Here is a 26,852-nt window from a genome sequence, read left to right on the forward strand (position 1 = left end):
TTAGAGGAAAGTATTATTTGTTTAAATATGGCAGTGAAAAACATAAATGCTACAATGAAAACTTAGTTCCGTAAAAATCATTTTTCTACGACATTTTTTTATAAATTCAATGGACGAAAAAGTAGAAAAGAGGGTCATCTGGTATTTTTAATAAACTAAGGGGTTAGGCGGAAAGCTGGTCATACCCGAGTACAACATTTAGAAAATAACCCTTTCTTATTCATTAAACAAATCATTTTCTATAATACCTTAACTTCACTGCATTAAACAAAATGTAAATAACCTACGTCTTTTACTATTTATTTTCATACACTTTAATTTGTTAAAAAATCAATTTGTTCTTACATATATCTACACTTTCAGTAAACAATTAACACAATAGTGATGTATTTATTTATGTCATTAGTTGGTAGCCCAAGTGGTTCCAAGGTGTTGACATAAACTCCAGAAACCCTTGCAGGTCTTAGGTTCGAATCCCAGAGAAGGTGAAATTTTTAGTTATTTACTTATCACATCTTTGACGTATTCAATGTCAATTGTAACGACAATGTAATCGATTCTAAAAAAAAGAAATAATGATGTATTTATTTATGCCTATGAAAATAATTATGATTCAAAGAAAGTGATTTCATTACTAATTTATTATCAAGTTTAGAACGTTAACTCATTATTTTTTTTTTAGGTTATCACCTATGGACCCTAATGTGTATTGGACAAGAAGGGGGTTGATCAAAAAGTCACAAACACATGATGCTGATATGCAAAACCATATTTTGCGGCTATCATACAAACATAACTATTTTCAACAAAAAAATTACAAACATAATTAAAGAAAAATAAATAAGTTACAAAATATCACTTACACTTTTTTTATTTGAAATTGTCAACGGGTTGAAGGGTCCGACCCTTTACAAAACTAATAAATAAACGAATAAAACAATAAAAACCTATAAAGAAACATATTAATCACCAAATTAAGTATGCTTAATTGTAATTACACCCCTCTGGTCATCTCTCACTAGCTTCTTTAATTCCTCAAGCATTGCTTTTGGGATCATCTCAAACATTCCATTTGCGGGCTTCATTTTTGAGAGGTCATATACTGCTTGGTTTATTTCTCTATACACGTGCATAATAGAAGAACACTCCTCGAATTGCTCCCACAATAGTTTGATTTCTCGGACCAATCTCTTGATCTGTCACGGTGGGGGTTTCTCTGGGTTTGTGAGGATAGAAACAGTAAGCAAAGAATCTGTTGTTATCTTGACCCGAATTCTGCCACATTTCAAAGCCAATTGGAGCCCTAACCGGACTCCAGGCATTTCATGAGTTATTACTGACTCTCTCATTGTAATGGTTGCAGCTGTGACAATCGTATCTCCATTATTATCTCGCAAATATAGCACCAAACCCTCCATATGAAGAGTCAAAAGCGCCATCTGTTTTTACAAGAATCTGGCCGAGTTTAGGACCCTTCCATTTACACGTAGTTGGGATTTCGTGGTAAGTGGGAGTGCTATATTCCACCGATCCATGATTAGTAGTGCCTCGCTCGTTTGGATTGCTTTCTATTTCCATGATGTCACTTTAATTTCGACCTCTCTTATCACTTCCTTTAAGATCTCCCTGTTCGACCTTTCCTCGCCTCTAAACACCTTGTTATTTGTTTCCTTCCATATGTTATAAATATATGTTGTAAACACCAGTCCTCCCATTCGGTCAAGGAGTGAGTTACCCTGAAATGTATCTACACACCAATCAATTTCTCTACCCAATTACATGAGTGATTGCATTGTATGCCCATTATAAGCAACATCTCTTTCCACATAGAGATCGAAAAGGTACATTGTAAAATAAGATGTTCGTCCGTCTCCACTCCAGAATGAAAAAGCGGGCAGTGCTCATTGATCTCTAAACCCCAATCCCGCAATTTTGCTTTTGTTTTCATACCTCGCTTAAGTGCGATCCAGACGATACAATGGTTTACCCCACAAAAACTCTAAACCATAAGTAAATCGTTGTATAGAGAAAAACACAACGGTTTACCTAAATAAGATAGAAATAAAATTTATCTCATTTGTGGACAGAAGAGATAACGTTTAGTTATCGTGAAAAGACTTTTCCGGTACTAATATATTTCATTTAAAAAAAAAAATCTCATAACTATATTATAGAAAATATAGTTTTTCCATTGTCAAGTGAATAATTAGAAACTTTGAATTCATCGTTATCTTTTCAGAACTTCTGTGAGAACTTTAAAGTTCAACCAGCATTCAATGCTAGTCGAAGCATATGATTGCTTGGGTGGTTAAATTCTATTAATGAGGATGGTGAAGGAGATGTCCGTCGACCAAGAATGCAATGCGAGCAATTTATCGGATAAGACAATTGATGAAGAAGATCATCAAGCTCGAGTTGATTTAGGGGTCGTAGTGTCTAGCTATAAACCAACTACGATCGTCGAATTACGAAGTAATTCGCGGCTAACTTCGACCGGATCTTACAATGGGTTACACATAATAATGGTTATTTAATCGTATGATATGACTAGTGGTAGTAGATATATAATCATGGGAGAGTCCCATTAATATGTCTAATAGGCCTAAAACAAGTTTAGGCAAAGATAGCACAAAAGGCCCAAAGGAGGGGTTTTGGGCCTAGAGCCAAAAAGGGACTTTTTGGGCTCGGATTTGGCTGAAAATTGGAGGAACGGTTCTCCTAATAGGGAAGATCAAATCTGTCAATTTTGGTCTGGTTTGAATGTTCCCTCATCAAGCAATTGAAAAAATAGCAATTAATTTCTATTTTCGACTATTTCCTTAATCTTATTCAAAAGGGTCTTTTAGGAAACCAAATGTGAGTGGAACTCTTATTAGGGTTCTATATAATGACCCTTAGGGCTGTGAATAAGGTGTGGAATTTCTCTAAGAGTGTGCATGAAAGTTGTTTTTGGGTTTAAAACGACCAAAAACCTTTTTATCTCTATATGAAAAAATAACAAATTTCGTCTCGCTCCCTCCAAACCGTCGAACCCAACTTTTTCCCTTCTTTCAAGTCGTGTTTCCTCTTATCTGCCCGTGTTAAGCCGTCATCATTCTCTCTCCAAACTCCAACTTTCACGAATTCTTTTCTCTGTTCATTTTCCATGACGTCTCATGTTTACCTAAGAATAAGGAGATAGAGTGAGAGAGAGAGAGACAGAGGGAGAGAGAGACATGGATAGAGAGAGAGAGAGATGTTATTAATAGAAGTAGACGGTGGTGGTCAGAGGTGGTGGTCTTTGGCGGTGAAGGGCAAACGCAAACACTTTTATTTTCAGTTTTAGGAAATAAACCTTTCTTTTAATCTCAGCTATCGATTTCAGTGGTGTAGATTAAAAATAGCTCCTGTAAAGCTCTAATAAAATTTTCTCAATTTTAAAAAAAAATCTTATATAAGAGATCAACAATTCTAGAATCTAGATCTTTTTTTTTGAAGAATCGACTACGATATAGGTTAGTCATTACAAGGCTTTGTTACATAATCAAGACGTGATAAGCACGATAACTGTCCAAGTTAAACTAATAATTAAACGGGTCTAAGGCCAAACAACATAGAGCGTAAAGCCCGGCAAACTTATTATTTGTGCCTTTAATAACTCAAATTCAATAACCATTGATTCCACTTCCTCTGAGAATCGAACCTGAAACCTTAAAAATTAGGAGTTTATGTCAACACTATCAACCACCACCACTAGATCATTAAAATTCTAAAACTTTAAGAAATTTAAGTCATGGAGCTTTAAAGTTCTACACCTTGTAAGATCTCTCTAAAATTTTTGTAACTAGTAACTGGTATGCTTCATTTCAACAACAAAAAAAAAAATAGTAACTGGTATGCTTACTTTTGTCTTTCTACGACCCATGTTTTGAAGAAACAGCTTCTCCTCCAGATGCCTTCTTGCTACAAACGTGCCTTCAGCAATAATGGGGCGCCTTTAAACTTGATTTGCAGGAAACTATCCAATTTCTGTTTATGATTCATCCAAGTTCCAATGTCCTTCTTGCAAGAAAAAAAAAATTATGAACTCCTTGTACAATGCATTCTTTATAGGATTTAGAGTAGACACTGATACTACCATATCCTAACCGATAGTTACCCAGTCAGATTACCATCTTATATCTGAAATAAACGTATTATACATTTAATAATAATCAAAGTTGTTAATTACCTTCATTTATTGATTCAATCATAGAGATCTACATAATCTTAAACCAAAATTTCTGTTGTGAAGAACTTTTTCTCTCAGATATAACTTAAAAGATATTAATGTTCAAGATTAGATAAGATTATCCAATTTCAATTTTGACAAAAGAATTAAGTATTATTGGGACATCTTGTCAGGTGTGAGATAGGTTATTGGATCTAAAAACGAATAGTCATTTTCAATGTGGTGGTCAGTAAAATTTGATGGTCCAGTTTGAGAATTTGCTAGCCCTGTAGCCGACTTTGACTCTTCCCAAAAAGAGTTGGGTCTAACCGTTGGAATGATCAGATCTGCTCTAAGGATTGTGTAGCGTCCCTTTATTTTACTTTTGGGCCTCCTCTCTCTACGGCTCACGGTGGGTAGTTCGAGGGACCTCGGACTTGGCCTAATCCCTGCTGAGGTTGAACAACACGGATTAGGCCAATTCCGAGAGCCTAAGGGAGTGCCCCAATCTGTGGGCCTCTGACTGCTCAGTTTGAGATTCACGAGCAGTGGCGAGTCTAGAGAATTTCCTTTCTAGAAGCCTTTTCATTAAAAAAGATTTTTTTTATCTTAAATAAATAAAGCTTTATCTATTTATTCATAATGTTTTTATTTACTGTATCGAATACCTTCTGGATCACTTAAACGGAAAAAAGTTTAGTCCACCACAATAGTTTACCATATTTAGAAAATAACAGTTTTAGAAAAAAAAAATTATTTTAGTTAACATATTGTTGTTTGATGTTAGAGAATTTTCGAAAGCGCCTCATTCTTATTACGTACTCCCTTTTACGTGGTAAATCTCGTTCGACTGTCTTTGATTATAGGCCCTCAAATTTGGTGAACTTAGAATTTCGTTTCAAAATTAATCTCAAGTCTACCGAATTCAATTTCAATATGATGGAGTTGAAATCAGAAAGCATGAACTGAGATATACAACAAAATTTGGCTCAGGTTTACTTAATTTGAGTTGTATCTAGTAGAAAGTGTTCGACCTATTGAAATTAGTGGACTTGAGTCGATCATTATTAAAATCCTTAAGTATAAGATTTTTTTCTTGTTTGATTTATGTTTTGTTTTACTAAAGAGTTTCACACTTTAATTTTGAACATTGTATTTTGATTACCCATTTATTTATAAAGGATCAAGTTGAAGTAACTAATGTAATAAGTGGATTTTGACCTACAATACACTTTCCTCATGTTCAAACAAGGAATTGGATTTTGACCTACAATTCAGATTACTAATCACAATTCAGATTGGTACGTACGTGAGAATTTATTTTGACGGACTCTCATGGTTCAGCACCATCCCACTATAAGAAGTCAAAGAGTAGGCTAAATACCTAATGCAGACCACTACTACTGAATGGAATGATACCAACAAAAGACCTCAATTTTAGATAACTCTTTCCTTATATATTCACATAAAATATCAAGTCAAAGTAAGTACGTTAAGAAGTCACTCTCTCTCTTTTTTATTTGATACTCCCTCCGTCCCATTTTGTTTGGTTGTTATTCCTTTTGTGGATGTCCCAAAATGTTTGGTCACTTTCCTTTTATAACATTCATTTAATTATTAAAATGATGAAACTTCCAAGGTTACCCTTTAGTTTGAATATCATTCAAAGGTTCTAATTGGTTCTACGCTCCTACCAATGTAGTATTTAATGAAATATTCTATATTAAATAAGGGTAGTTTAGGGAAAGTCTTTATATTTGTCAACAATAAATATCATTCCTTAATAAGTTGAATTCCCCAAAACTACAAACAAAATGGGACGGAGGGAGTAACTCTCTCTCACTAAAATCAACACCTACTGCCCCTTCACCAACATCCCAAAAATCCCTAAACTTATAAGAGCACAAGATTAGTGGAGAGAGAATCAAAGAGAGAGAGAGAGAGAGAATCAAAGAGAGAGATGGATGATTCATTCAAGAGACCAGGTGAAGTACCCTTCAAGTGGGAGATCAGACCAGGGACTCCAAAGAGGTTCCAACATCCACAAGAACAATATAAGCCAAAGCCAACTTTTCTTACTCCTCCACCAGCTGCATCTTCTCCTCTATCTCGTTTATCTACCAGCGGGCTTACAAATAACGATTCGGACCTTCGTCGCCAATCCCTTCCCTCTAGGTTCGTCCAGCCTCTCAACCAATCCAGCACTGATGCCATTACGGAGTGTTTCACCGCTTGTTGGTCGCTACCGTACGAGCTTACGTTCTTTAAGCCAAAGACGAAGAAGAAGCTGGCCCAAGACAATACTAGTATTCAACAAGATTTAAGTTGGAAAACAACTTCAACTCAATACCAAAAGTCACTGTCCTTACTGTTCCATGAAGACGATTTAACTTCTTCTTCTTCCTCCTCCTTAGACTCTTCGGTAGTATCATCCCCGTTGAGCGGTCCACGATAATAAACATGTAATTTTATGTACTTATAAATCTTTAATAAAATTAATTGATTTCTTTGTTAACTTCAATTGATCTGAAGCTAGCTAGATGAATAATGAATAGTTGAATAGGGAAAATTATAGAAATTTTGTTGGAGTATAATAGCAGGGGATCGACCGGAAAATGCCATATTTTCTTGTTGTTGTTCTATTTGTTTCATTTTTGCACTTGTTCTCCGTGTTTTGAACCTTTCCCTTTAATATAATTTTGTCTTTATCGAAAGAAATAAGTTTTAATAATCAGATGTTCATTATTTTTTTTTTTGAGAAACTTTCAAGTGGCAACAACATTTGCAATCAAAAGTCAATTACCCTATGTTTATTACACATTAAAAGAGATAGAATTTATTGTATTTGAATGTTCTGTCAGTTCAGTGACTTAATGAGATTCAACCTCTTCTTTTGCGCTAGGTTCATTTATGGGAGAAGTTTTTGTGATAAAAAAGAAAAAAAAAATTAAGGAGCAAATGACTAAAGAGCCAGTTTCGATAAAATAACCTATGCGTGCTTGACATGGTCCGTGTGCGGCTGACAAGTGACAATAGTCCATGGTGACCTGACATGAGCCACGTGAACCTGACGCAAACCCGTATGCTGTTAATGTAGTTCACATTCTTACTTTTCGAGACGTGACATTATCACATCAAAATCTAACTAACCATCCATTTTAACCCTAAAACTAACATATTCATATTTCAGATGTTGGTTTTTTTCTGTACGAATTAAAGAGTTACTTTTTCGGTGAAAGGCTACTTTTTCAGTTTATTTATTTAAAGATCTTATTATTATAACTTACTGTTATCTAAAATATGCGTGTTAGGTGTTGTTTGTTTTTTTTTAATTTTACAGATCTAAAATCTGAATTAGGATCAATTCAGATTTCAAATGTTTGCTTTTTTGTATTTAAGAAAATCTGAAATGTTGTCTGAATTTGGTCCATTGTCTGAATTGCTGAAAAGGAGTCCATATTTTTCAGACTTCAAAACAAGTCTGAAAACAAAGGTCCAATGCTGAAATGTGTTAAATGTCATTTATACCCCCATAAATTTTACTATTCTCAGTCATTATTTTATTTAACAACACCACCACCACCACCACACGACCTAGACCACCACCACCACAACCACCACAACCACTGGTACACATCCCCACGACCACAGAGTATAAAACCCACCACCACGCACCACCAAATGAACCAGAGCGGCGCCACCACCACACAACTAAAGCACAAAGTCACAACCCACCAGATCTAGCGAGGGTTATCGTGTTTGAACCCTTGCCAGATCCTTAGCTTTGTCGAAGATATGTTAGAGAGGGACTGAGAGAGAAAGATAGAGAAGAACCCGCGCCGGATTTGGCGAGGGTTTACCTTCCTCGACCTGTTAGAGAGAGTGAGGGAATGAAAGAGAGCGAGACGAAGTCTAACTTTCCGATCTGCTAGAGAGAGAGAGATTGATTGAGAGAGACGAAATCCTCACATCGCCTGATCTGTTGGAAAGAGAAAGAGGGATGAAGAGAGAAAGGGATTGAGAGAGTCTAAACCTCGTCGGACCTCCATTGCTGGATTTCCGTTGTCGGAATTGGACTCATCACCGGAACAAGTGTTTGGAAGAGGGAGGTTGAGAGAGGGAAGCAGTTGGAGACTTAGAGAGAGCCGGCAGAAAGATGAGAGAGAATAAAGAGTTTAGGTTAGGTGTTCTTTTATTTTGAAGAAGGGTGGAGGGTTAGAGCATCTCCAATGCAAAACTTTAAAAATCCTATCCGTCAAGTTTCAAAAGTGAATCTCTAATTTGCCTCTTTCTTATGTGGCGAGATCAAGATCTTATATTTGAGAGACTTCTCCAATGCAACACTCTAAAACCAATATTTTTATTTATGTGGCATTTATTTTAGATTTAAAATTAGGATTTAAAATTATGGAACTTAAGGTCTGGCCCAAAACTATGAGCCTTGTTGCTTCATCGAACACATAAATTTAACTTATTGAAGTTCAAGGTTTGATTCTACCTCCCTCTTCGTTTGTCTCGCTCTCTCTATGTTTGTGTTATACCGACCATAAATTTGATTTGTACAATCATTTTGGCATGAAAACTTTTAGCCAATTGGACAAACACTGTATGTCAAGTTTTAATTCTCTGGATGTTTGTGTTGTGCCCATCATGGTGTGATTTTGGCATGAAAGTTTTGAATCAATTTGTGGAACACAATTGAACTTTTGTCAAAAGATAAAATTATTTCAAATATCAGTCAATGGATTTCCTTTTAGCTCTATCTTCATTGGAGGGTAGTATAAAGCTATCTAATTGAACTTTCTCGAGCTCCTGGTGTACTCATCTATGGGTTGAAAAGTTTCAAGGATTTTAATGTTCCTAGTTGATTCAGCAATAGGTATTCTTTAGAACCACAATTAGAAACAAGATCAAAATTATAGCCATCAATTAGACTTCTTCGTCTTCATGTCTTCCCCATTGCTTTCAACCACTAAGAGAGGCCATTGAGAAAACAGAGATCTAGAGAGAAAAAAAAACACGCCTAGAGAGTGAAACACTACAGAGAGACAACCTACGGTGAAAGAGGGAGGGTAGTTTTTTTTTTGTTAGTTTTGATTTAATATAGGATTTTAGTTAAATTTAAAATATAATAATTGGTGAATTGGCACTTAGATATATCTCAAGAGGACATTCTAGAAATGGAGTGTCCTCTTGAGATATCTCTATTCAACCACCGCCACGTCACTTTTAAGATTTAAGTTGAGTTTTGTATTAGAGATGATTTTTTTTAAAAAAACTCTAAAAAATTTATGTGTCACTCCGAGTTTTTAAGATTGAGTGTTGCATTGGAGATGCTCTTAGGTTTTGTTTGTGTTAAATATCAAGTAGGGGTATATATGTCAAAATTATAATTCAGACCCACTAATTCAGATTTAGAAAACAAACATCTGACTTCCAAAATTACTCAGCCAATTCAGATTCCGACATTAAAAAAAAAAACACCTTACTGTGATATGATAACAACCTCGACCTACTTGAGAGAACATTATGAACATCAATGTACTCATTAAAACAACCGATGTAAACCTGAATGATACCTAGTAGGGTCGTGGCCGAGAATTTGAGGGTCTTGTTCAGAATTTGATTGTAAGTCTTTCATACAATAAAAAAACGACAAGAAAAAAAATTGAACAAAATACAAGAATCCACAATCACTTGTGAGCAAAGATCTGTTTATTCGATCTTAGGTTCTAAGTTCATAACTACAAATAAGTTTGTAACTACAAAATGATATTAAATATTAATATAAAATGATATTAAATATTCTGTTTGAAACTTATCAAACATGACAAGGGGTGAAACAAAAGCTTTTTAGTGAACACTGTAAAAGTTCATGTTAGTTGGTTGATTAGAAGACATAAACTGAAATAAATAACACAATAATTTACGTGGTTCGGTCGGAGGATCACGACCTACATCCACGGAGAAAGCCAGAACGCCTACATACTTTATTCTTCACAATTGTGGAGATTCGTTACAATGATTGATTTAGTAATCGAATGCTTAAATTCCTAGAACCCATCTCTTATTTATAGGGTTTAGGGTTTCCTAGTTTCTCCTAACTAAACTAGGAAACAATATAATCTCTACTCAATATTACTATTAAATAGTTACAAGAGATATCCTAAATATATCTTCGATATCTTTCATATCTTCAATATCTTGGACTCATCTTGGTCATCGGATCTCTTGATGTCGATCCTCCTCATCTTCATATATATTGGACGGTTGATCTTCGTCCATATATCCTAACACTCCCCCTCAAGTTGGACTGCGGAACATGTGAAGTATCCAACTTGAAGATAGAACTTGGAAAAGATGAACTTTGCTCGTGTACAATTGGATTTTACTTGCATACGGTCGGATTCAAAGCTTGAACTTGAACTTGAACTTGAAGACTTTCCAACTTGGTAATATGAAGAGGCTTGAAATTCTTCGACTGAAGGAATCTTGGCACATCGCTGGGAAAGATGTTTGAAAATTGTGGAAGTTTGAATGGAGATAAAAATCCAACCAAATAGAGAACTCAACCGATATTGAGAGCGAGAAAAAAAAAAGATTGTTGATTCATCACCCAACTGAAAGAAAGTCAGTGGTGGTTTAGTAGATATTGTCCAAAACGATGGGAACGGTCGATTGGTGAAAGTGAAGACCGGAAAAATCGATTGGCAGAAAAAGAAGTAAAATTGACAAAACATGCCCAAGTGCTTTAGAAGTAGGCTCCCCCTGAATGGGAGAAGTTATTGGTGCCTCCCAAGATAACGTGGACATGAACCATGCCTGAGATGGAAGTGCCTCCCAAAACCATGTGAAGAGGAACTAGGTTTTATGATGAACATAAATCCAATTGAAATTGATGCCATTAGAACGAAATTAATCTTCATCTTTGTATTAATGAGAGAGAGAGAGAAAGTAGAGATTTTGATGGGATATCGATTCAATTTATTAACTAGAACTTTCCCATTCTTCAATATTCTGGAATAACTAGTATATTGTGATAGGTATACTAAAAAGTGAAAAAAAACTAATGGGATATTAATGGAGTTAACAGTGGCCAAAAATGGATACAATTTCCTGTAACCATGTGAAGAGGAAGTGATAGTTGTTATGAGTTTTGAAAGAAATTCAATAGACGGGAATGATGATTGAATCACGTGGACCATTAACATGGAACTGATGATACAAAGACGCATGCAAAAAGGTCAGGAACCAATCTTGATGTTGTTATAATGTTCTCTGTCATTCCATAATGGACATAAAACGTTTGAATGAAATATGTAATTTCAGTTTCTTGATACGAAATAATGGAAAAACGTTGGAATTGGCGGAAACTTGAATGATGAATGATTAACCTGCTCGGGAAAGTACTTTAATGAATCGGTTGACGGAACCGTAGGAGATGATGTTGATGAAGCAGAAACTCTAATTCTTTGAATTAGAATAGGAAGTCGGTTGAAGGAAAAAGATTATTGAAGTAAGAGATAGAGCTTACTTGATTACTTGAGTGAACAAGATAACGGTGTTAAGAAGATGATTTCAGAAACTTGGAATGACAACGATTAGAAAAATACGTCGGAAGAGTGCGGAATGAACATTCCAAAAACTTGGATTGTGATTCGGATTGACGAGTGAGGGACAGAAAAGATTTTATGAAAGTCATGCTTCTCCTTGATTTGAGTATAGTGCAACCCTCCGCTAGATTGATGGAAGCATGAGAAGGAAAAAGGATTATTAGGTCTAAACGACCTAATCAATGCTATTGTCTTGAATAAAATTTCTTCTTCAAAATCCAAAAGAAGATGACAAAAAAAATTTGGATACTTGAAAATAATCGGCTAAGAGATTGAACCGTTATTAATTACAACAAAAAAAAAAATCGTAGATTGCGGAAGCGAAATATGAAGCAAGACTGAAATCGAAACCTGCTCAGATACCATGTGAAAGTTCATGTTAGTTGGTTGATTAGAAGACATAAACTGAAATAAATAACACAATAGTTTACGTGGTTCGATCGGAGGATCACGACCTACATCCACGGAGAAAGCCAGAACGCCTACATACTTTATTATCCACAATTGTGGAGATTCGTTACAATGATTGATTTAGTAATCGAATGCTTAAACTCCTAGAACCCATCTCTTATTTATAGGGTTTAGGGTTTCCTAGTTTCTCCTAACTAAACTAGGAAACAATATAATCTCTACTCAATATTACTATTAAATAGTTACAAGAGATATCCTAAATATATCTTCGATATCTTTCATATCTTCAATATCTTGGACTCATCTTCGTCATCGGATCTCTTGATGTCGATCCTCCTCATCTTCATATATCTTGGACGGTTGATCTTGGTCCATATATCCTAACAAGCACGACTAGCTTGAAATGATAAAAAAGTATTTTGTTTTTTGTAAAATGTAGTTTAGAATCTAAACTTCTTTTTTAATATGGTTTTCTGTATCATGATTTTTTAATATGGATATGGTTTGTTTTGTATCAATTTTTAATGAGTTAATTCCTATATGGCCCCCTACTTTGTGGCCAGCTTCCTTTATGGTCCCCTTTTTTTCGTAAATTCAAATATGGCCCCATATTTTCATGGAAATGTCCTAACTACCCTTCCTTTAAATCTTTTTTCAAAATAAAATAAAAAAAACAAACATAATTCCACCTCACTTCCCTCTCCACCACTTATCTCTCTCCACCTCACCTCTCTTCCCAAATCATCTTTCTCTCTCTCCAACTCACCTCTCTCTCTCTCCACCTCACTCTATCTTCTCCGATGAAGGTCGCCGGCCGGAAAATTTTCCGGCCGGCAACCTTCAACCTAAAAAAAAAAAAATTTTTTTTTTTTACTCTCATCTCTCTCTCTCTCTAAAAACTCCGGCCGGAGTTTTTAGAGAGAACCCCCTTCGCCGGAGTTTTTAGAGAGAGGGAGATGAGAGTGAAAAAAAAAATATATTTTTTTTTTTAGGTTGAAGGTTGCCGGCCGGAAAATTTTCCGGCCGGCGACCTTCATCGGAGAAGATAGAGTGAGGTGGAGAGAGAGAGGTGAGGTGGAGAGAGAAAAAGGTGAGTTGGAGAGAGAGAAAAAGGTGAGTTGGAGAGAGAGAAAAAGGTGAGTTGGAGAGAGAGAAAGATGATTTGGGAAGAGAGGTGAGGTGGAGAGAGATAAGTGGTGGAGAGGGAAGTGAGGTGGAATTATATTTGTTTTTTTGATTCTATTTTGAAAAAAGATTTAAAGGAAGGGTAGTTAGGACATTTCTATGAAAATAGGGGGCCATATTTGAATTTACGGAAAAAAAAGGGGGCCATAAAGGAAGCTGGTCACAAAGTAGGGGGCCATATAGGAATTAACTCATTTTTAATAGTTGTCCTCTCAACCTCACAGAATGACAAAATCGCAAAAAACACCAAAGGATGTGGAGGTTGTGGCTTAAATCTGCATCACTAGCTTGAAATTTTACAAACCTTACGAAGGGAGCTAACAGACGTTGCATGATTCATTATAGATCGTTAGTTATATGTACCTAAACTTAAACCTTTATAGGTAATGGCCCCTAGTGGTGGCGGGCTCGATATGGGTGCCTTGTCCGCACCCCCCACCACACAACCCCGATTCCTGGACGTTGGTGAGGCGGTGCTTTACTATCATCATTGATAGCCACATACGAAGCATGTGCATACGAAGAAATCATCAGTATGGTAATTGTATCTTTTGTTAGTAACGACTCCAGCTAGAGAAGCATATCTTCTGGCATTCAGCATTACTGCCATTTCTTTTGGACAAGACAGAAGTAAAGATTGTTGAGCTCATTCTTTGTACTAGCATCCGAAGTGGCACGTGTCAGGTCAATTTTTTGACGTCTTGACATGGTCAAAGCTGGCTGTTATGACAAAGAAAAGCGACTAAAAGAAGTACAATAAAAAATAAATAATCATACGGAACACAGAGATGTGCTTTGATACCGGTTTGTTAAATCTACTCCACGACAAACAACAACACAATGATTTCCGGTATAATAAGAAAACAAGTTACATAAGGGATTCATGAGAATGAATAAGATATCTTTACGGTTTTAGTTTATATAGTCATTAAAATCCTAATCCCACAGCCTGTCTGCCTCTCTCATTCTAATTCCAAAATTTACATGGATATCCTTAATATTGATAATCGCCTTTATCGAAGCCCTGCCTCACCAACAACTAGAGGTCAGCCCAACTAAACTGGTATAAAATTTTGTGTTGAGACGGGTTAGCGGGTAGCACATCGGGCTATATGTCGACCCATATTCAAGACACTATCAACACTGACCAATTATTGGGTCCACACAATCCCCCTCCTTAGAAGAGTAAAAAGATGTTGATGAGATAAAAAATTCTTCGACCTGTCAGGGTTAGTCATAAGCAAGATTCAAAGTATTAGTAGGCAGTAAGCGATAACTTTGGCAGAAAAGAAGAAATCGCTTTTTTGTAGCCTCTGATCCTTTCATGAACTATATGTAGGACATAACATCTATGTTCAGTTTCCTTAACACGACTCATTGTTTTGCTTGCGTCGACAGACAACTCAAAGGGGTGCATTAAATTTATCGCTGGATGTTCTCCCAAAATCTGTCTGGTAACCCAAACAGGCCCCTCAATAATGTCATTACAAGTTGCTTTTTTGAGACGTGGCGAGAACCTTCTCAACAAGTCCTAGACTCCCAAAACTCATATGAGAGCTCTCATATTCTCATTTCTTCACACTCTCGTTCTTGGTTCTCAAATCATTTTTTGTTATTTCAAAGTTTCTATCAACTATACTATCTCATTGTTGCTCTGCTTTTCAAAATTCTATCACCTCTGCTAATTACTTTCATATGCAACGAAAGTGACTGTGTCTTCTTTGAAGAAGAGGAAGACGTTGGTTGTACGGCATGTCTGGTCATCAAAAGGACACACAAGTCTTGAGGGGTCTTCCCACACCAAGAAGATAGTAAAGAATGTGATTCTAGTTTTCAACCATCTAGCGAAGAAATTCCTTTGTTTCCCTGGAGGGTGTGCAAGACGAGTAATCTCTGAATTGGTTGTTTGCCTCTAGGCCAACGCATGGCACAGGGTGCTTATGACTCCTGCCGACCTCCTTTATCAGGGCAATGTTATGTCGGATCCACCTCCCTGATCACTTCAACGAGAAGCCCATATGCATTTTGGTTAACCCTTCGAGTTTATGACTTGGTCAAAGTTGAGTCCATATTTTGCTCAACATATATAATACAACGGAAGAATTAGAAAGAAAAATGATAAATTTTGGGTTCAATAGAAAATCCAGACACAATTAGAGATCAAAACAGTCAGTTGGTCACAAATTAGGAAAAAATAACTAACCCAATATTTCATCTCTTGATTTTCAAATTTTATAGCTACTCGTATACTCTTTTTAAGTGAACAAGAAGAATAAGAGTATATAAAGTTGTTTTGGATCTAAAGCTCCATAATAAGAAATAAGCGGATACCGAACAGAGCCTCAAAGCTTAGTTCTGCAAAAAGAAATTAACGTTGTAGTTTTGGCTTCAAAATTTCATTATTTTGATGAATTTGTACTAGTGGTGCTTATTGGAACGCGGACCTGCTAGGCCCGTACAGAAAGCGGGCCACATTAACCAGGGTCTTTTCCTGGTCCCGAGCTAGGCCTCTGTTTTAAATAAGTCGGGCTAGGCCGAACCTGGAAACAACTCGGTTAGATTCGACCTACTGGATTTTTGAAAAGCCTAACCCGTCAAAACGGGCTAGATTTTGATTTTTATTATAACCCCCAAACGACTAGTCCGTAACGAATTTTTGACTTGGTCAAAAGATGGGCTATATTTTGCTCAACACATATAATACAAGGGAAGAATTGGAAAAAAAAAAATGACAAAGTTTGGGGTCAATAGAAAATCCACACAATTAGAGATCAAAAGTCAAAACAGTCAGTTGGTCACAATTAGGAAAAAAATAGTTAACCCAATATTTCATCTCTTGATTTTTCAAATTTTATAGCTCCTCGTATACTCTTTTTAAGTGAACAAGAAGTATAAGAGTATAAAAAGTTGTTTTGGATCTAAAGCTCCACAACAAGAAATAAGTGAATACCGAACAGAGCCTCAAAGCTTAGTTTTGCAAAAAAGAAATTAGCGTTGGATTATTGGCTTCAAAATTTCATTATTTTGATGAATTTGTACTAGTGGTGCTTATTGGAACGCGGACCTGCCTGGCCCGTACAGAAAACGGGCCACGTTAACCGGGGCCTTTTCCCGGTCCGAGCTAGGACTCTGTTTTAATAAGTCGGGCTAGGCCCAACCTGGGAACAACTCGGTTAGACCCAGCCTACTGGATTTTTGAGAAGCCCAACCCATCAAAACAGGCTAGATTTTGACTTTTTTTACAACCCTGAACGCTAGTTGGGGGGTTTTACTATTTGTACACCGTAACTAGCCGGTCTTATAATTGTTGGGGGTAAAAAGAAGAAGTGGTTTTACCTCCCCCAATCTTCATCTTCTGTCTCTCTAATCTTCATTTTTTTTAGGGTTATTTTCCAAATGACCCCCAACTTTAAGACCAGCTTCCTGCCTAGCCCCCTAGATTAACAAAAATACCTATATGGCCCCCTTTGTGAGTTTCCGTTATAACACCGTTAACCAGTCAACATTTCTCTCTCATCCATCTCGTAACCTCTCTCTGCCACCTCATCTTCTAGCCAACTCATCATCTTCTCCGGCGAAGGTCGCCGCCGACCAATTTTCCGGCCGGCGACCTTCAAACCTAAAAAAAAATAAAAATATTCTCTTCTTCTTCCTCTCTCTCTCTCTCCTGTTTTCTCTCTCTTCCTCTTCTTCTTTCTCTCTCTTCCCCTCTTTCTTTTCTTTCTTGCAGCAAGTCCAGCTAAATCATGCTCCATATATTCAAATACAAGGTATAAACTACAGGCCATCCTTGAAGTCACTAAACCTTCCAATTTGATGATCCAGTCGTCTCAGTATAAGAATTTCTCTAGCCATAAATTTAACACTCTCCGGTTCCAAATTGGAACCTTCTTTAATGCCACAATTTTCCTTGTTAATATATCTCTAGCTTTGTATACTTTACTATAAGTTCCTTGCCCAATCTGAAGATCATAAAGTTAAGGAATTCAATACAATAAGTTCTAATCAAACTAAAAGCGAAAAACAACTTTTGTTGTAGTTACTTGAACTTGTTCCTTATTAGTACTAGTAGAAGCAACAACCAAATTCCTTCCATTTTCATTATCTTCCTTCTCTTTTACTACTACTGAAGATGGAGGAGTTTCTTTACCAAATACACACCCCATATCTTCTTCTTCTTATACATCCATACCTCATTTCTTACATTCTGAACCTTTTGATTTCATCCAATCCCTCACAATCATAAAAAAACAATTAAACCCAAACCTAAAAAAGTTCAATCGAAACCCTAGAAACCCTCAAAATTGATACTTGTGTATGATCCCTATTTTCCCCCCAAAACCAGAAATTCAGCCGTCGCGATGTGTATCAATCAACAATCAGTACAAATGAACGACTAAATTATAAAGAAACTAGAGATCCCCCATTAATGTATAGAGAAGTTCAAAACCATCAAAGTTCTCTCAGAAGAAGACCTTGAAGGAAGAGAGATGGAGAGAGAGAGAGAGTATTTGGTGGTTTTGGTTTCTCTCTCTAAAAATGAAAATTGGTATGATGGACTCTTTTTTTCCAACAAATAAAGGAGACCTTTGAAGGTCTGGCTTCCCAGACCCGCCGGCCGTTTATAGAGACAGTGAGAAGAGAGAGAAAGAAAAGAGGGGAAGAGAGAGAAAGAAGAAAAAGAAAACAAGAGAGAGAGAGAGGAAGAAGAAGAGAGAGAAAAGAGGAGAGAGAGGAAGAAGAAGAGAAAAAACAAATAATTTTAGGTTTGAAGGTCGCCGACCGGAAAATTGGTCGGCCGACGACCTTTGTCGGAGAAGATGATGAGTTGGCTAGAAGATGAGGTGGCAGAGAGAGGTTATGAGATGGAGGAGAGAGAAATGTTGACTGGTTAACGGTGTTATAACGGAAACTCAAAAAGGGGGCCATATGGGTATTTTTGTTAATCTAGGGGGCTAGGCAGGAAGTTGGTCACAAAGTTGGAGGCCATTTGGGAAATAACCCTTTTTTTTATCTCTAATTCTCAACCGTTATACAAGATTTCAAGTAGTCTAGATATCTACTATCACTTTATTTAGTTTAAGTAGACAATTATTCAAGAGTTCAATTGATTTACAAGTTGAATATGATATTGTTGTTGAAGATGATTAGTTATTAATTTTTATAATACATTATTTTGTTTTTGAAAATGATTGATAACTAAAGTGGGTGTCAGCCTAGTTGGGATGTACTTAACCTATAGTGATCCAACTATCTACCTTTTCACATATAATTTTTAATTTCATTTCAATTTAATAAAAAGTACTAATAGATTCAAGACTAAGTGTATTCAACTATGACTGAAATAAATCCGAATAACAATTAGACTGAAACGAAAAATAGTATGAAACAAAATGAACCTAAACTGCAAATAGTCTAAAACTGATAATAGTATGAACCAAAATAAATCTGAACTACTAATAGTCTGAAACATAAAGTAGTCACAAAATTAAATAGTCTTCATCCTTCAACCAAGAATTTCTACTCATTCCTCGACTGATAATTTGAAGTACTTGCCGACCCATCGTTTCCGCTATAGGCTCCATGAAGATAGTAATCATAATGATGAACTCCCAACAGCAGGTCCATGTTAGACTACATAGAAACATAAATAAAAATCATTATTTAATCATGATGTATTAAAACATGAATTTCAAAATATATAAATTACCACTTTTGCGTCATTTGGCGGGAAATTACGATGAAGTAAGCCACTTTCTTGTGTTGCCATAGGATCATATGTTGGCCTAGGGTCATACGTTGGCATTGGATAATGTGTTGCCGTCACATTACTAGTTGACATCAAATTACTCATTGGAACACTTGTATGAATTGGAGATGTGGTACACTGCAAAAATAAATGAAATATAAAGTTACTACAAAAATTAATAAAATATAAGCTTACTACAAGCATGAGTACAACCTAAATGTAATATACCAAAGGCTTTACCTTTTCCTTCAAAAAAAAAAAAAAAAAAGCTTTACCTTTTTCTTTGATTTGTATGTTTTCTTTTTCAATCTATTCACTCGAGGACGCCCCTTTGACTTACAAAAATCTGGATCACGAATGTCTTCACGAGCATTGTCTTCACAGTTAACAGTAAAACCTGAATCCCTAGGTTTAATTGTCAATGCATCATCTTTATTATTTTTCAACTTATATTCTTTTATCCATTGTCGCAAATGAGCTGTACTTTTTTCATCCACAGCTGCGATATCGGCCACTTCAGTCAACTCTTGACATAAACTCTCATAACGTTTCTGATGCGGTGTAGTATCCCAACCCCCATAATTAACATTAATCTTGGTGTGAGACCTTTTCACATCTTTTCTCCATCTTCTTAGGATGAATTTATCGGGTATTACCTTCACTTCATTTCTATACAACACCATAAGTGAATGCCGACACAATATTCCCTTAAACTCAAATAAATGACATCGACATCTTACATCACATTCACCTGGATGATACAAAACATTGTAAGCAAACTTTTTTGTGATTTCAAAGTCCCCAATCTTCTTCCACTCTACAATTACATATTCAAATGCTTCACCAAATTCTTTAACTTCTTCCACGTAACATGCCATCATTCCAATCATTTCTTTTTGGAAATCTTTAAATTTATCAAGTGTGTAAATACTCCTCATTTGCAATTCAATTTCTAATGGAGTTACACATTCAAGCTCAAATGAAAATGACAAAAAATCTGCTGCAGACTCTTTTTCAACTTTGTCTCTTAAAGCGACGTTGTATTGTTCAACAAAAAGTTTTAAGCTGGTTTTTGAGTTCACGTATCCATCAAAAAATGCATTCATACTTTCACTGCGTTGAGTACTAGACATTCCCGCCCAAAAATTCATTTTCACATATGCAGGTACCCATCGTTTTCTCTCTTTATAGAGATTATCCAACCAGTCGTGTTCTTGTAACCCATATTTTCTTATCATATCACCCCACTTATAATCAAATTCTTCCGGACTATAAGTCTCGTATATACACTCCTGAATAGCTGAGTTTATGGAGTGGTACTGTTTGTTGCTTCGAAACTTATCCGGAACCTTTTTCATTACATGCCAAAGACACCACCGATGTCTCGTAGCAGGAAATACTTTCTCAATAGCATTTTGCATAGCTTTATCTTGATCAGTAATAATAGCATCGGGAGCACGATCACCCATACATGAAAGCCATGTCCTAAATAACCAAACAAAAGACTCTGTGTCTTCATTAGATAATAAACCACAACCAAGTAGAATAGAATGTCCATGATGGTTAACACCAACAAATGGAGCAAAAGGAAGTTTATATCTATTAGTAAGATATGTGGTATCGAATGTCACAACATCGCCAAATTCTTTGTATGCTTCTCTACTCCTCCCATCTGCCCAAAAAACATTGCGTAAGCGACAATCATCATCTAAATCCATACTGAACATGAACCCATTGTTCTTCCCTTGCATAGATAGAAAATATTGTTGAATCGCCATACTATCTCCTTCTCCAAGGCGTAACCTCCTCATTTTTTCAATGTAATTCCTAACATCTTTTTCTCGAAACGTAACATTCTCGTGTCCCCCAGCTGCCACCACGTGTTGTCTATAATTCCGACTAACTTTAATACCTGCCATGTCTGAGATTTCTAGTTGTCTCTGGACATGTGGATTAATCTTTCTATTACATCTGTAGTAACGGCCTTTTCCAGGACTAACGTCGTGATTGTGCTCGAGACAGACTTGACTAATTTGCCATTTCCCATTGTTTTCTAACTTAGCTCTAATTTTGGCTTTACATCCAATTTTCATACTAGGTTGCGGTCGTACGAGATTGTTTCTTTCTGACTTATTTCTTTCGCCTCTTGCACAGATTACTGTAACATACCTTAAAACTCCATCTATCCTTTTTCGTGTCCTTTTCGTTACTGCAAACCCTGTTTTTCTCGCATAATTGAGATAAAATTCATAAATATCCTCAACACGACTAAATTCTAACCCAACTGATGGAATTTGAACCGGTTGCTCATCCCCTTCTCCAATTTTAACTTCTTCTTCTTTATCTCCTCCATCTTCAGACATTATCTCAAATACATCATTCTCATTGTTATCCGACTGCACTTCTGTACAAAATATATATTAACAAGATAACAAAGAAAAATAATCAAAAGAAAAAAATAACAAAACATGTTATAATTAGCTAAGAATAAGTTCAAAATATGAAGATAATATATAAATTATCAATACAAATAGTAAATAATAACGTATGAGTTCAAGAAATCAAGATATATGTAGAAGATGAACATTGAAGCTACCTGGTGCTGCTTCTTGGTTAAAATTTGAAGACATTAATCTGAGAGGGATTGGAGAAGGAAGAAAGTGTTGAAGTCCTAGTTCCTCCCGAATGAAATTGAGATTTCTAAATCAATCAATCTCTAAAAGAAAATAGTTAATAATTAACAAGTTTAATTTATCGAATACATAACTCAATTTTTAAATATCTAATGCAATTGCAAATTTGGACATACGCATATAGCAATGTGAATTCATTAACTTAAAACTCCAATGTTGTATAAAAATTTTAATATCTAATGCATTACTAGTGGGTTCTTATAGTTATTGGTTCAGGTAGTCATAATGATAATTGTTGAGATAAAAAAGGGTACCTTTTGCTCCTGAAACGACGCAAAATTACAGGCTCGATGAACAAGTTGCCGGCAAGACGAAGAAAGAAAAGATGCAGGGAGCAACAGAGAAGAGAAGTGAGGGTTAGGGTTCCAAGGAACAAGGTTTCCTTTTAATCTTGACCATTCTTTCTTCTCAACATCCCAGATCTTATTCTTACTATTAGGGTTAAATCTAAATAAGGGGGAGTAGTTTCTAATTAAGGATATATTATAGGGATAAAAATAGTGCAGCCAACAATTTTAGTAGTCACGGTAATTCCATCTCTCCCTTCCTTCTTTGCCTTTAGGTTGGTGACGTGGCAGAGCCACATCACCAAACGGGTTGGGGGAGGGAAAAGTTGGAGGGAGGAATAGAGTTTTTCGAGATGGAATTACCGTGACTACTAAAATTGTTGGCTGCACTATTTTTATCCCTATAATATATCCTTAATTAGAAACTACTCCCCCTTATTTAGATTTAACCCTAATAGTAAGAATAAGATCTGGGATGTTGAGAAGAAAGAATGGTCAAGATTAAAAGGAAACCTTGTTCCTTGGAACCCTAACCCTCACTTCTCTTCTCTGTTGCTCCCTGCATCTTTTCTTTCTTCGTCTTGCCGGCAACTTGTTCATCGAGCCTGTAATTTTGCGTCGTTTCAGGAGCAAAAGGTACCCTTTTTTATCTCAACAATTATCATTATGACTACCTGAACCAATAACTATAAGAACCCACTAGTAATGCATTAGATATTAAAATTTTTATACAACATTGGAGTTTTAAGTTAATGAATTCACATTGCTATATGCGTATGTCCAAATTTGCAATTGCATTAGATATTTAAAAATTGAGTTATGTATTCGATAAATTAAACTTGTTAATTATTAACTATTTTCTTTTAGAGATTGATTGATTTAGAAATCTCAATTTCATTCGGGAGGAACTAGGACTTCAACACTTTCTTCCTTCTCCAATCCCTCTCAGATTAATGTCTTCAAATTTTAACCAAGAAGCAGCACCAGGTAGCTTCAATGTTCATCTTCTACATATATCTTGATTTCTTGAACTCATACGTTATTATTTACTATTTGTATTGATAATTTATATATTATCTTCATATTTTGAACTTATTCTTAGCTAATTATAACATGTTTTGTTATTTTTTTCTTTTGATTATTTTTCTTTGTTATCTTGTTAATATATATTTTGTACAGAAGTGCAGTCGGATAACAATGAGAATGATGTATTTGAGATAATGTCTGAAGATGGAGGAGATAAAGAAGAAGAAGTTAAAATTGGAGAAGGGGATGAGCAACCGGTTCAAATTCCATCAGTTGGGTTAGAATTTAGTCGTGTTGAGGATATTTATGAATTTTATCTCAATTATGCGAGAAAAACAGGGTTTGCAGTAACGAAAAGGACACGAAAAAGGATAGATGGAGTTTTAAGGTATGTTACAGTAATCTGTGCAAGAGGCGAAAGAAATAAGTCAGAAAGAAACAATCTCGTACGACCGCAACCTAGTATGAAAATTGGATGTAAAGCCAAAATTAGAGCTAAGTTAGAAAACAATGGGAAATGGCAAATTAGTCAAGTCTGTCTCGAGCACAATCACGACGTTAGTCCTGGAAAAGGCCGTTACTACAGATGTAATAGAAAGATTAATCCACATGTCCAGAGACAACTAGAAATCTCAGACATGGCAGGTATTAAAGTTAGTCGGAATTATAGACAACACGTGGTGGCAGCTGGGGGACACGAGAATGTTACGTTTCGAGAAAAAGATGTTAGGAATTACATTGAAAAAATGAGGAGGTTACGCCTTGGAGAAGGAGATAGTATGGCGATTCAACAATATTTTCTATCTATGCAAGGGAAGAACAATGGGTTCATGTTCAGTATGGATTTAGATGATGATTGTCGCTTACGCAATGTTTTTTGGGCAGATGGGAGGAGTAGAGAAGCATACAAAGAATTTGGCGATGTTGTGACATTCGATACCACATATCTTACTAATAGATATAAACTTCCTTTTGCTCCATTTGTTGGTGTTAACCATCATGGACATTCTATTCTACTTGGTTGTGGTTTATTATCTAATGAAGACACAGAGTCTTTTGTTTGGTTATTTAGGACATGGCTTTCATGTATGGGTGATCGTGCTCCCGATGCTATTATTACTGATCAAGATAAAGCTATGCAAAATGCTATTGAGAAAGTATTTCCTGCTACGAGACATCGGTGGTGTCTTTGGCATGTAATGAAAAAGGTTCCGGATAAGTTTCGAAGAAACAAACAGTACCACTCCATAAACTCAGCTATTCAGGAGTGTATATACGAGACTTATAGTCCGGAAGAATTTGATTATAAGTGGGGTGATATGATAAGAAAATATGGGTTACAAGAACACGACTGGTTGGATAATCTCTATAAAGAGAGAAAACGATGGGTACGCATATGTGAAAATGAATTTTTGGGCGGGAATGTCTAGTACTCAACGCAGTGAAAGTATGAATGCATTTTTTGATGGATACGTGAACTCAAAAACCAGCTTAAAACTTTTTGTTGAACAATACAACGTCGCTTTAAGAGACAAAGTTGAAAAAGAGTCTGCAGCAGATTTTTTGTCATTTTCATTTGAGCTTGAATGTGTAACTCCATTAGAAATTGAATTGCAAATGAGGAGTATTTACACACTTGATAAATTTAAAGATTTCCAAAAAGAAATGATTGGAATGATGGCATGTTACGTGGAAGAAGTTAAAGAATTTGGTGAAGCATTTGAATATGTAATTGTAGAGTGGAAGAAGATTGGGGACTCTGAAATCACAAAAAAGTTTGCTTACAATGTTTTGTATCATCCAGGTGAATGTGATGTAAGATGTCGATGTCATTTATTTGAGTTTAAGGGAATATTGTGTCGGCATTCACTTATGGTGTTGTATAGAAATGAAGTGAAGGTAATACCCGATAAATTCATCCTAAGAAGATGGAGAAAAGATGTGAAAAGGTCTCACACCAAGATTAATGTTAATTATGGGGGTTGGGATACTACACCGCATCAGAAACGTTATGAGAGTTTATGTCAAGAGTTGACTGAAGTGGCCGATATCGCAGCTGTGGATGAAAAAAGTACAGCTCATTTGCGACAATGGATAAAAGAATATAAGTTGAAAAATAATAAAGATGATGCATTGACAATTAAACCTAGGGATTCAGGTTTTACTGTTAACTGTGAAGACAATGCTCGTGAAGACATTCGTGATCCAGATTTTTGTAAGTCAAAGGGGCGTCCTCGAGTGAATAGATTGAAAAAGAAAACATACAAATCAAAGAAAAAGGTAAAGCTTTTTTTTTTTTTTTTTTGAAGGAAAAGGTAAAGCCTTTGGTATATTACATTTAGGTTGTACTCATGCTTGTAGTAAGCTTATATTTTATTAATTTTTGTAGTAACTTTATATTTCATTTATTTTTGCAGTGTACCACATCTCCAATTCATACAAGTGTTCCAATGAGTAATTTGATGTCAACTAGTAATGTGACGGCAACACATTATCCAATGCCAACGTATGACCCTAGGCCAACATATGATCCTATGGCAACACAAGAAAGTGGCTTACTTCATCGTAATTTCCCGCCAAATGACGCAAAAGTGGTAATTTATATATTTTGAAATTCATGTTTTAATACATCATGATTAAATAATGATTTTTATTTATGTTTCTATGTAGTCTAACATGGACCTGCTGTTGGGAGTTCATCATTATGATTACTATCTTCATGGAGCCTATAGCGGAAACGATGGGTCGGCAAGTACTTCAAATTATCAGTCGAGGAATGAGTAGAAATTCTTGGTTGAAGGATGAAGACTATTTAATTTTGTGACTACTTTATGTTTCAGACTATTAGTAGTTCAGATTTATTTTGGTTCATACTATTATCAGTTTTAGACTATTTGCAGTTTAGGTTCATTTTGTTTCATACTATTTTTCGTTTCAGTCTAATTGTTATTCGGATTTATTTCAGTCATAGTTGAATACTTTGGATGAAGACTACTTAATTTCATGACTATTATCAGTTTCAGACTATTAGTAGTCAAGATTATATGTATTTTGATTTCAGACGATTTTAGTTTTTAGTTTCAAAATATTCGTAACCTTTTTTTTCTACTCAAATCTTTCGACCCCGAAAAATTACTTTATTTTCCAAATCAGCCACTATTCCAATTTGGGAAACTTGGAAATTCAAATACTAACAAAAACTAAGACAAAATATGAAAATAAAAAGAGGAGTTCTCAACAAAAAAAAGAGTTTCGTGCCAAAATCAGTTTTCAAAGAGGTTACATGCAAGGTTGATTATAAATAGGAGGATTTGTTTGTAAATAGGTATATACTTTAGGGACCAGAAATAGATAACTCAAAGAACCACTTCTTAATCCCGTGATTCCGTCTCTCATTGTAGAATTCCTTGCCCCCATGTTGATGACGTGGCAAAGCCACATCACTAGACGGGCTGGGGGAGGGAAATATTGGAGGGAGGAATAGCGGCTTTGTTCCATCTCTCCCTTCCTTCTTTGCCTTTAGGTTGGTGACGTGGCAGAGCCACATCACCAAACGGGTTGGGGGAGGGAAAAGTTGGAGGGAGGAATAGAGTTTTTCTTTTCTTTGGCTTAATATGAAGTTTGATTTCAAAAAAAGAAATAGATTCAAGACTAGTAATACTTCCTTAACTATACTCCATTTCACAGCTCACGGGAAGT

At 35.8% G+C, this 26,852-nt stretch overlaps 1 protein-coding gene and 1 pseudogene across 1 annotated transcript; one reads left to right on the top strand and one right to left on the bottom strand.

Annotated features, from left to right (window-relative positions):
- Positions 1-18,918: 18,918 nt before the first annotated feature.
- On the bottom strand, positions 18,919-21,777 carry LOC147566508 (protein FAR1-RELATED SEQUENCE 6-like). Its single transcript, XM_086654835.1, has 4 exons — positions 21,744-21,777; positions 19,465-21,551; positions 19,109-19,285; positions 18,919-19,032 (listed from the first exon to the last, which is right to left on the bottom strand). The coding sequence occupies exons 1-4, from the start codon at positions 21,775-21,777 to the stop codon at positions 18,919-18,921; spliced, it is 2,412 nt and encodes an 803-aa protein (XP_086510961.1).
- Positions 21,778-23,080: 1,303 nt separating this feature from the next.
- LOC147566509 (protein FAR1-RELATED SEQUENCE 6-like) lies at positions 23,081-25,937 on the top strand (annotated as a pseudogene).
- Positions 25,938-26,852: the final 915 nt, after the last annotated feature.

This window comes from Eschscholzia californica, unplaced genomic scaffold, assembly GCF_041429995.1.
Source record: "Eschscholzia californica isolate CP2 unplaced genomic scaffold, dmEscCali1.0.p SCAF_1, whole genome shotgun sequence".
NCBI lineage: Eukaryota > Viridiplantae > Streptophyta > Magnoliopsida > Ranunculales > Papaveraceae > Eschscholzia > Eschscholzia californica.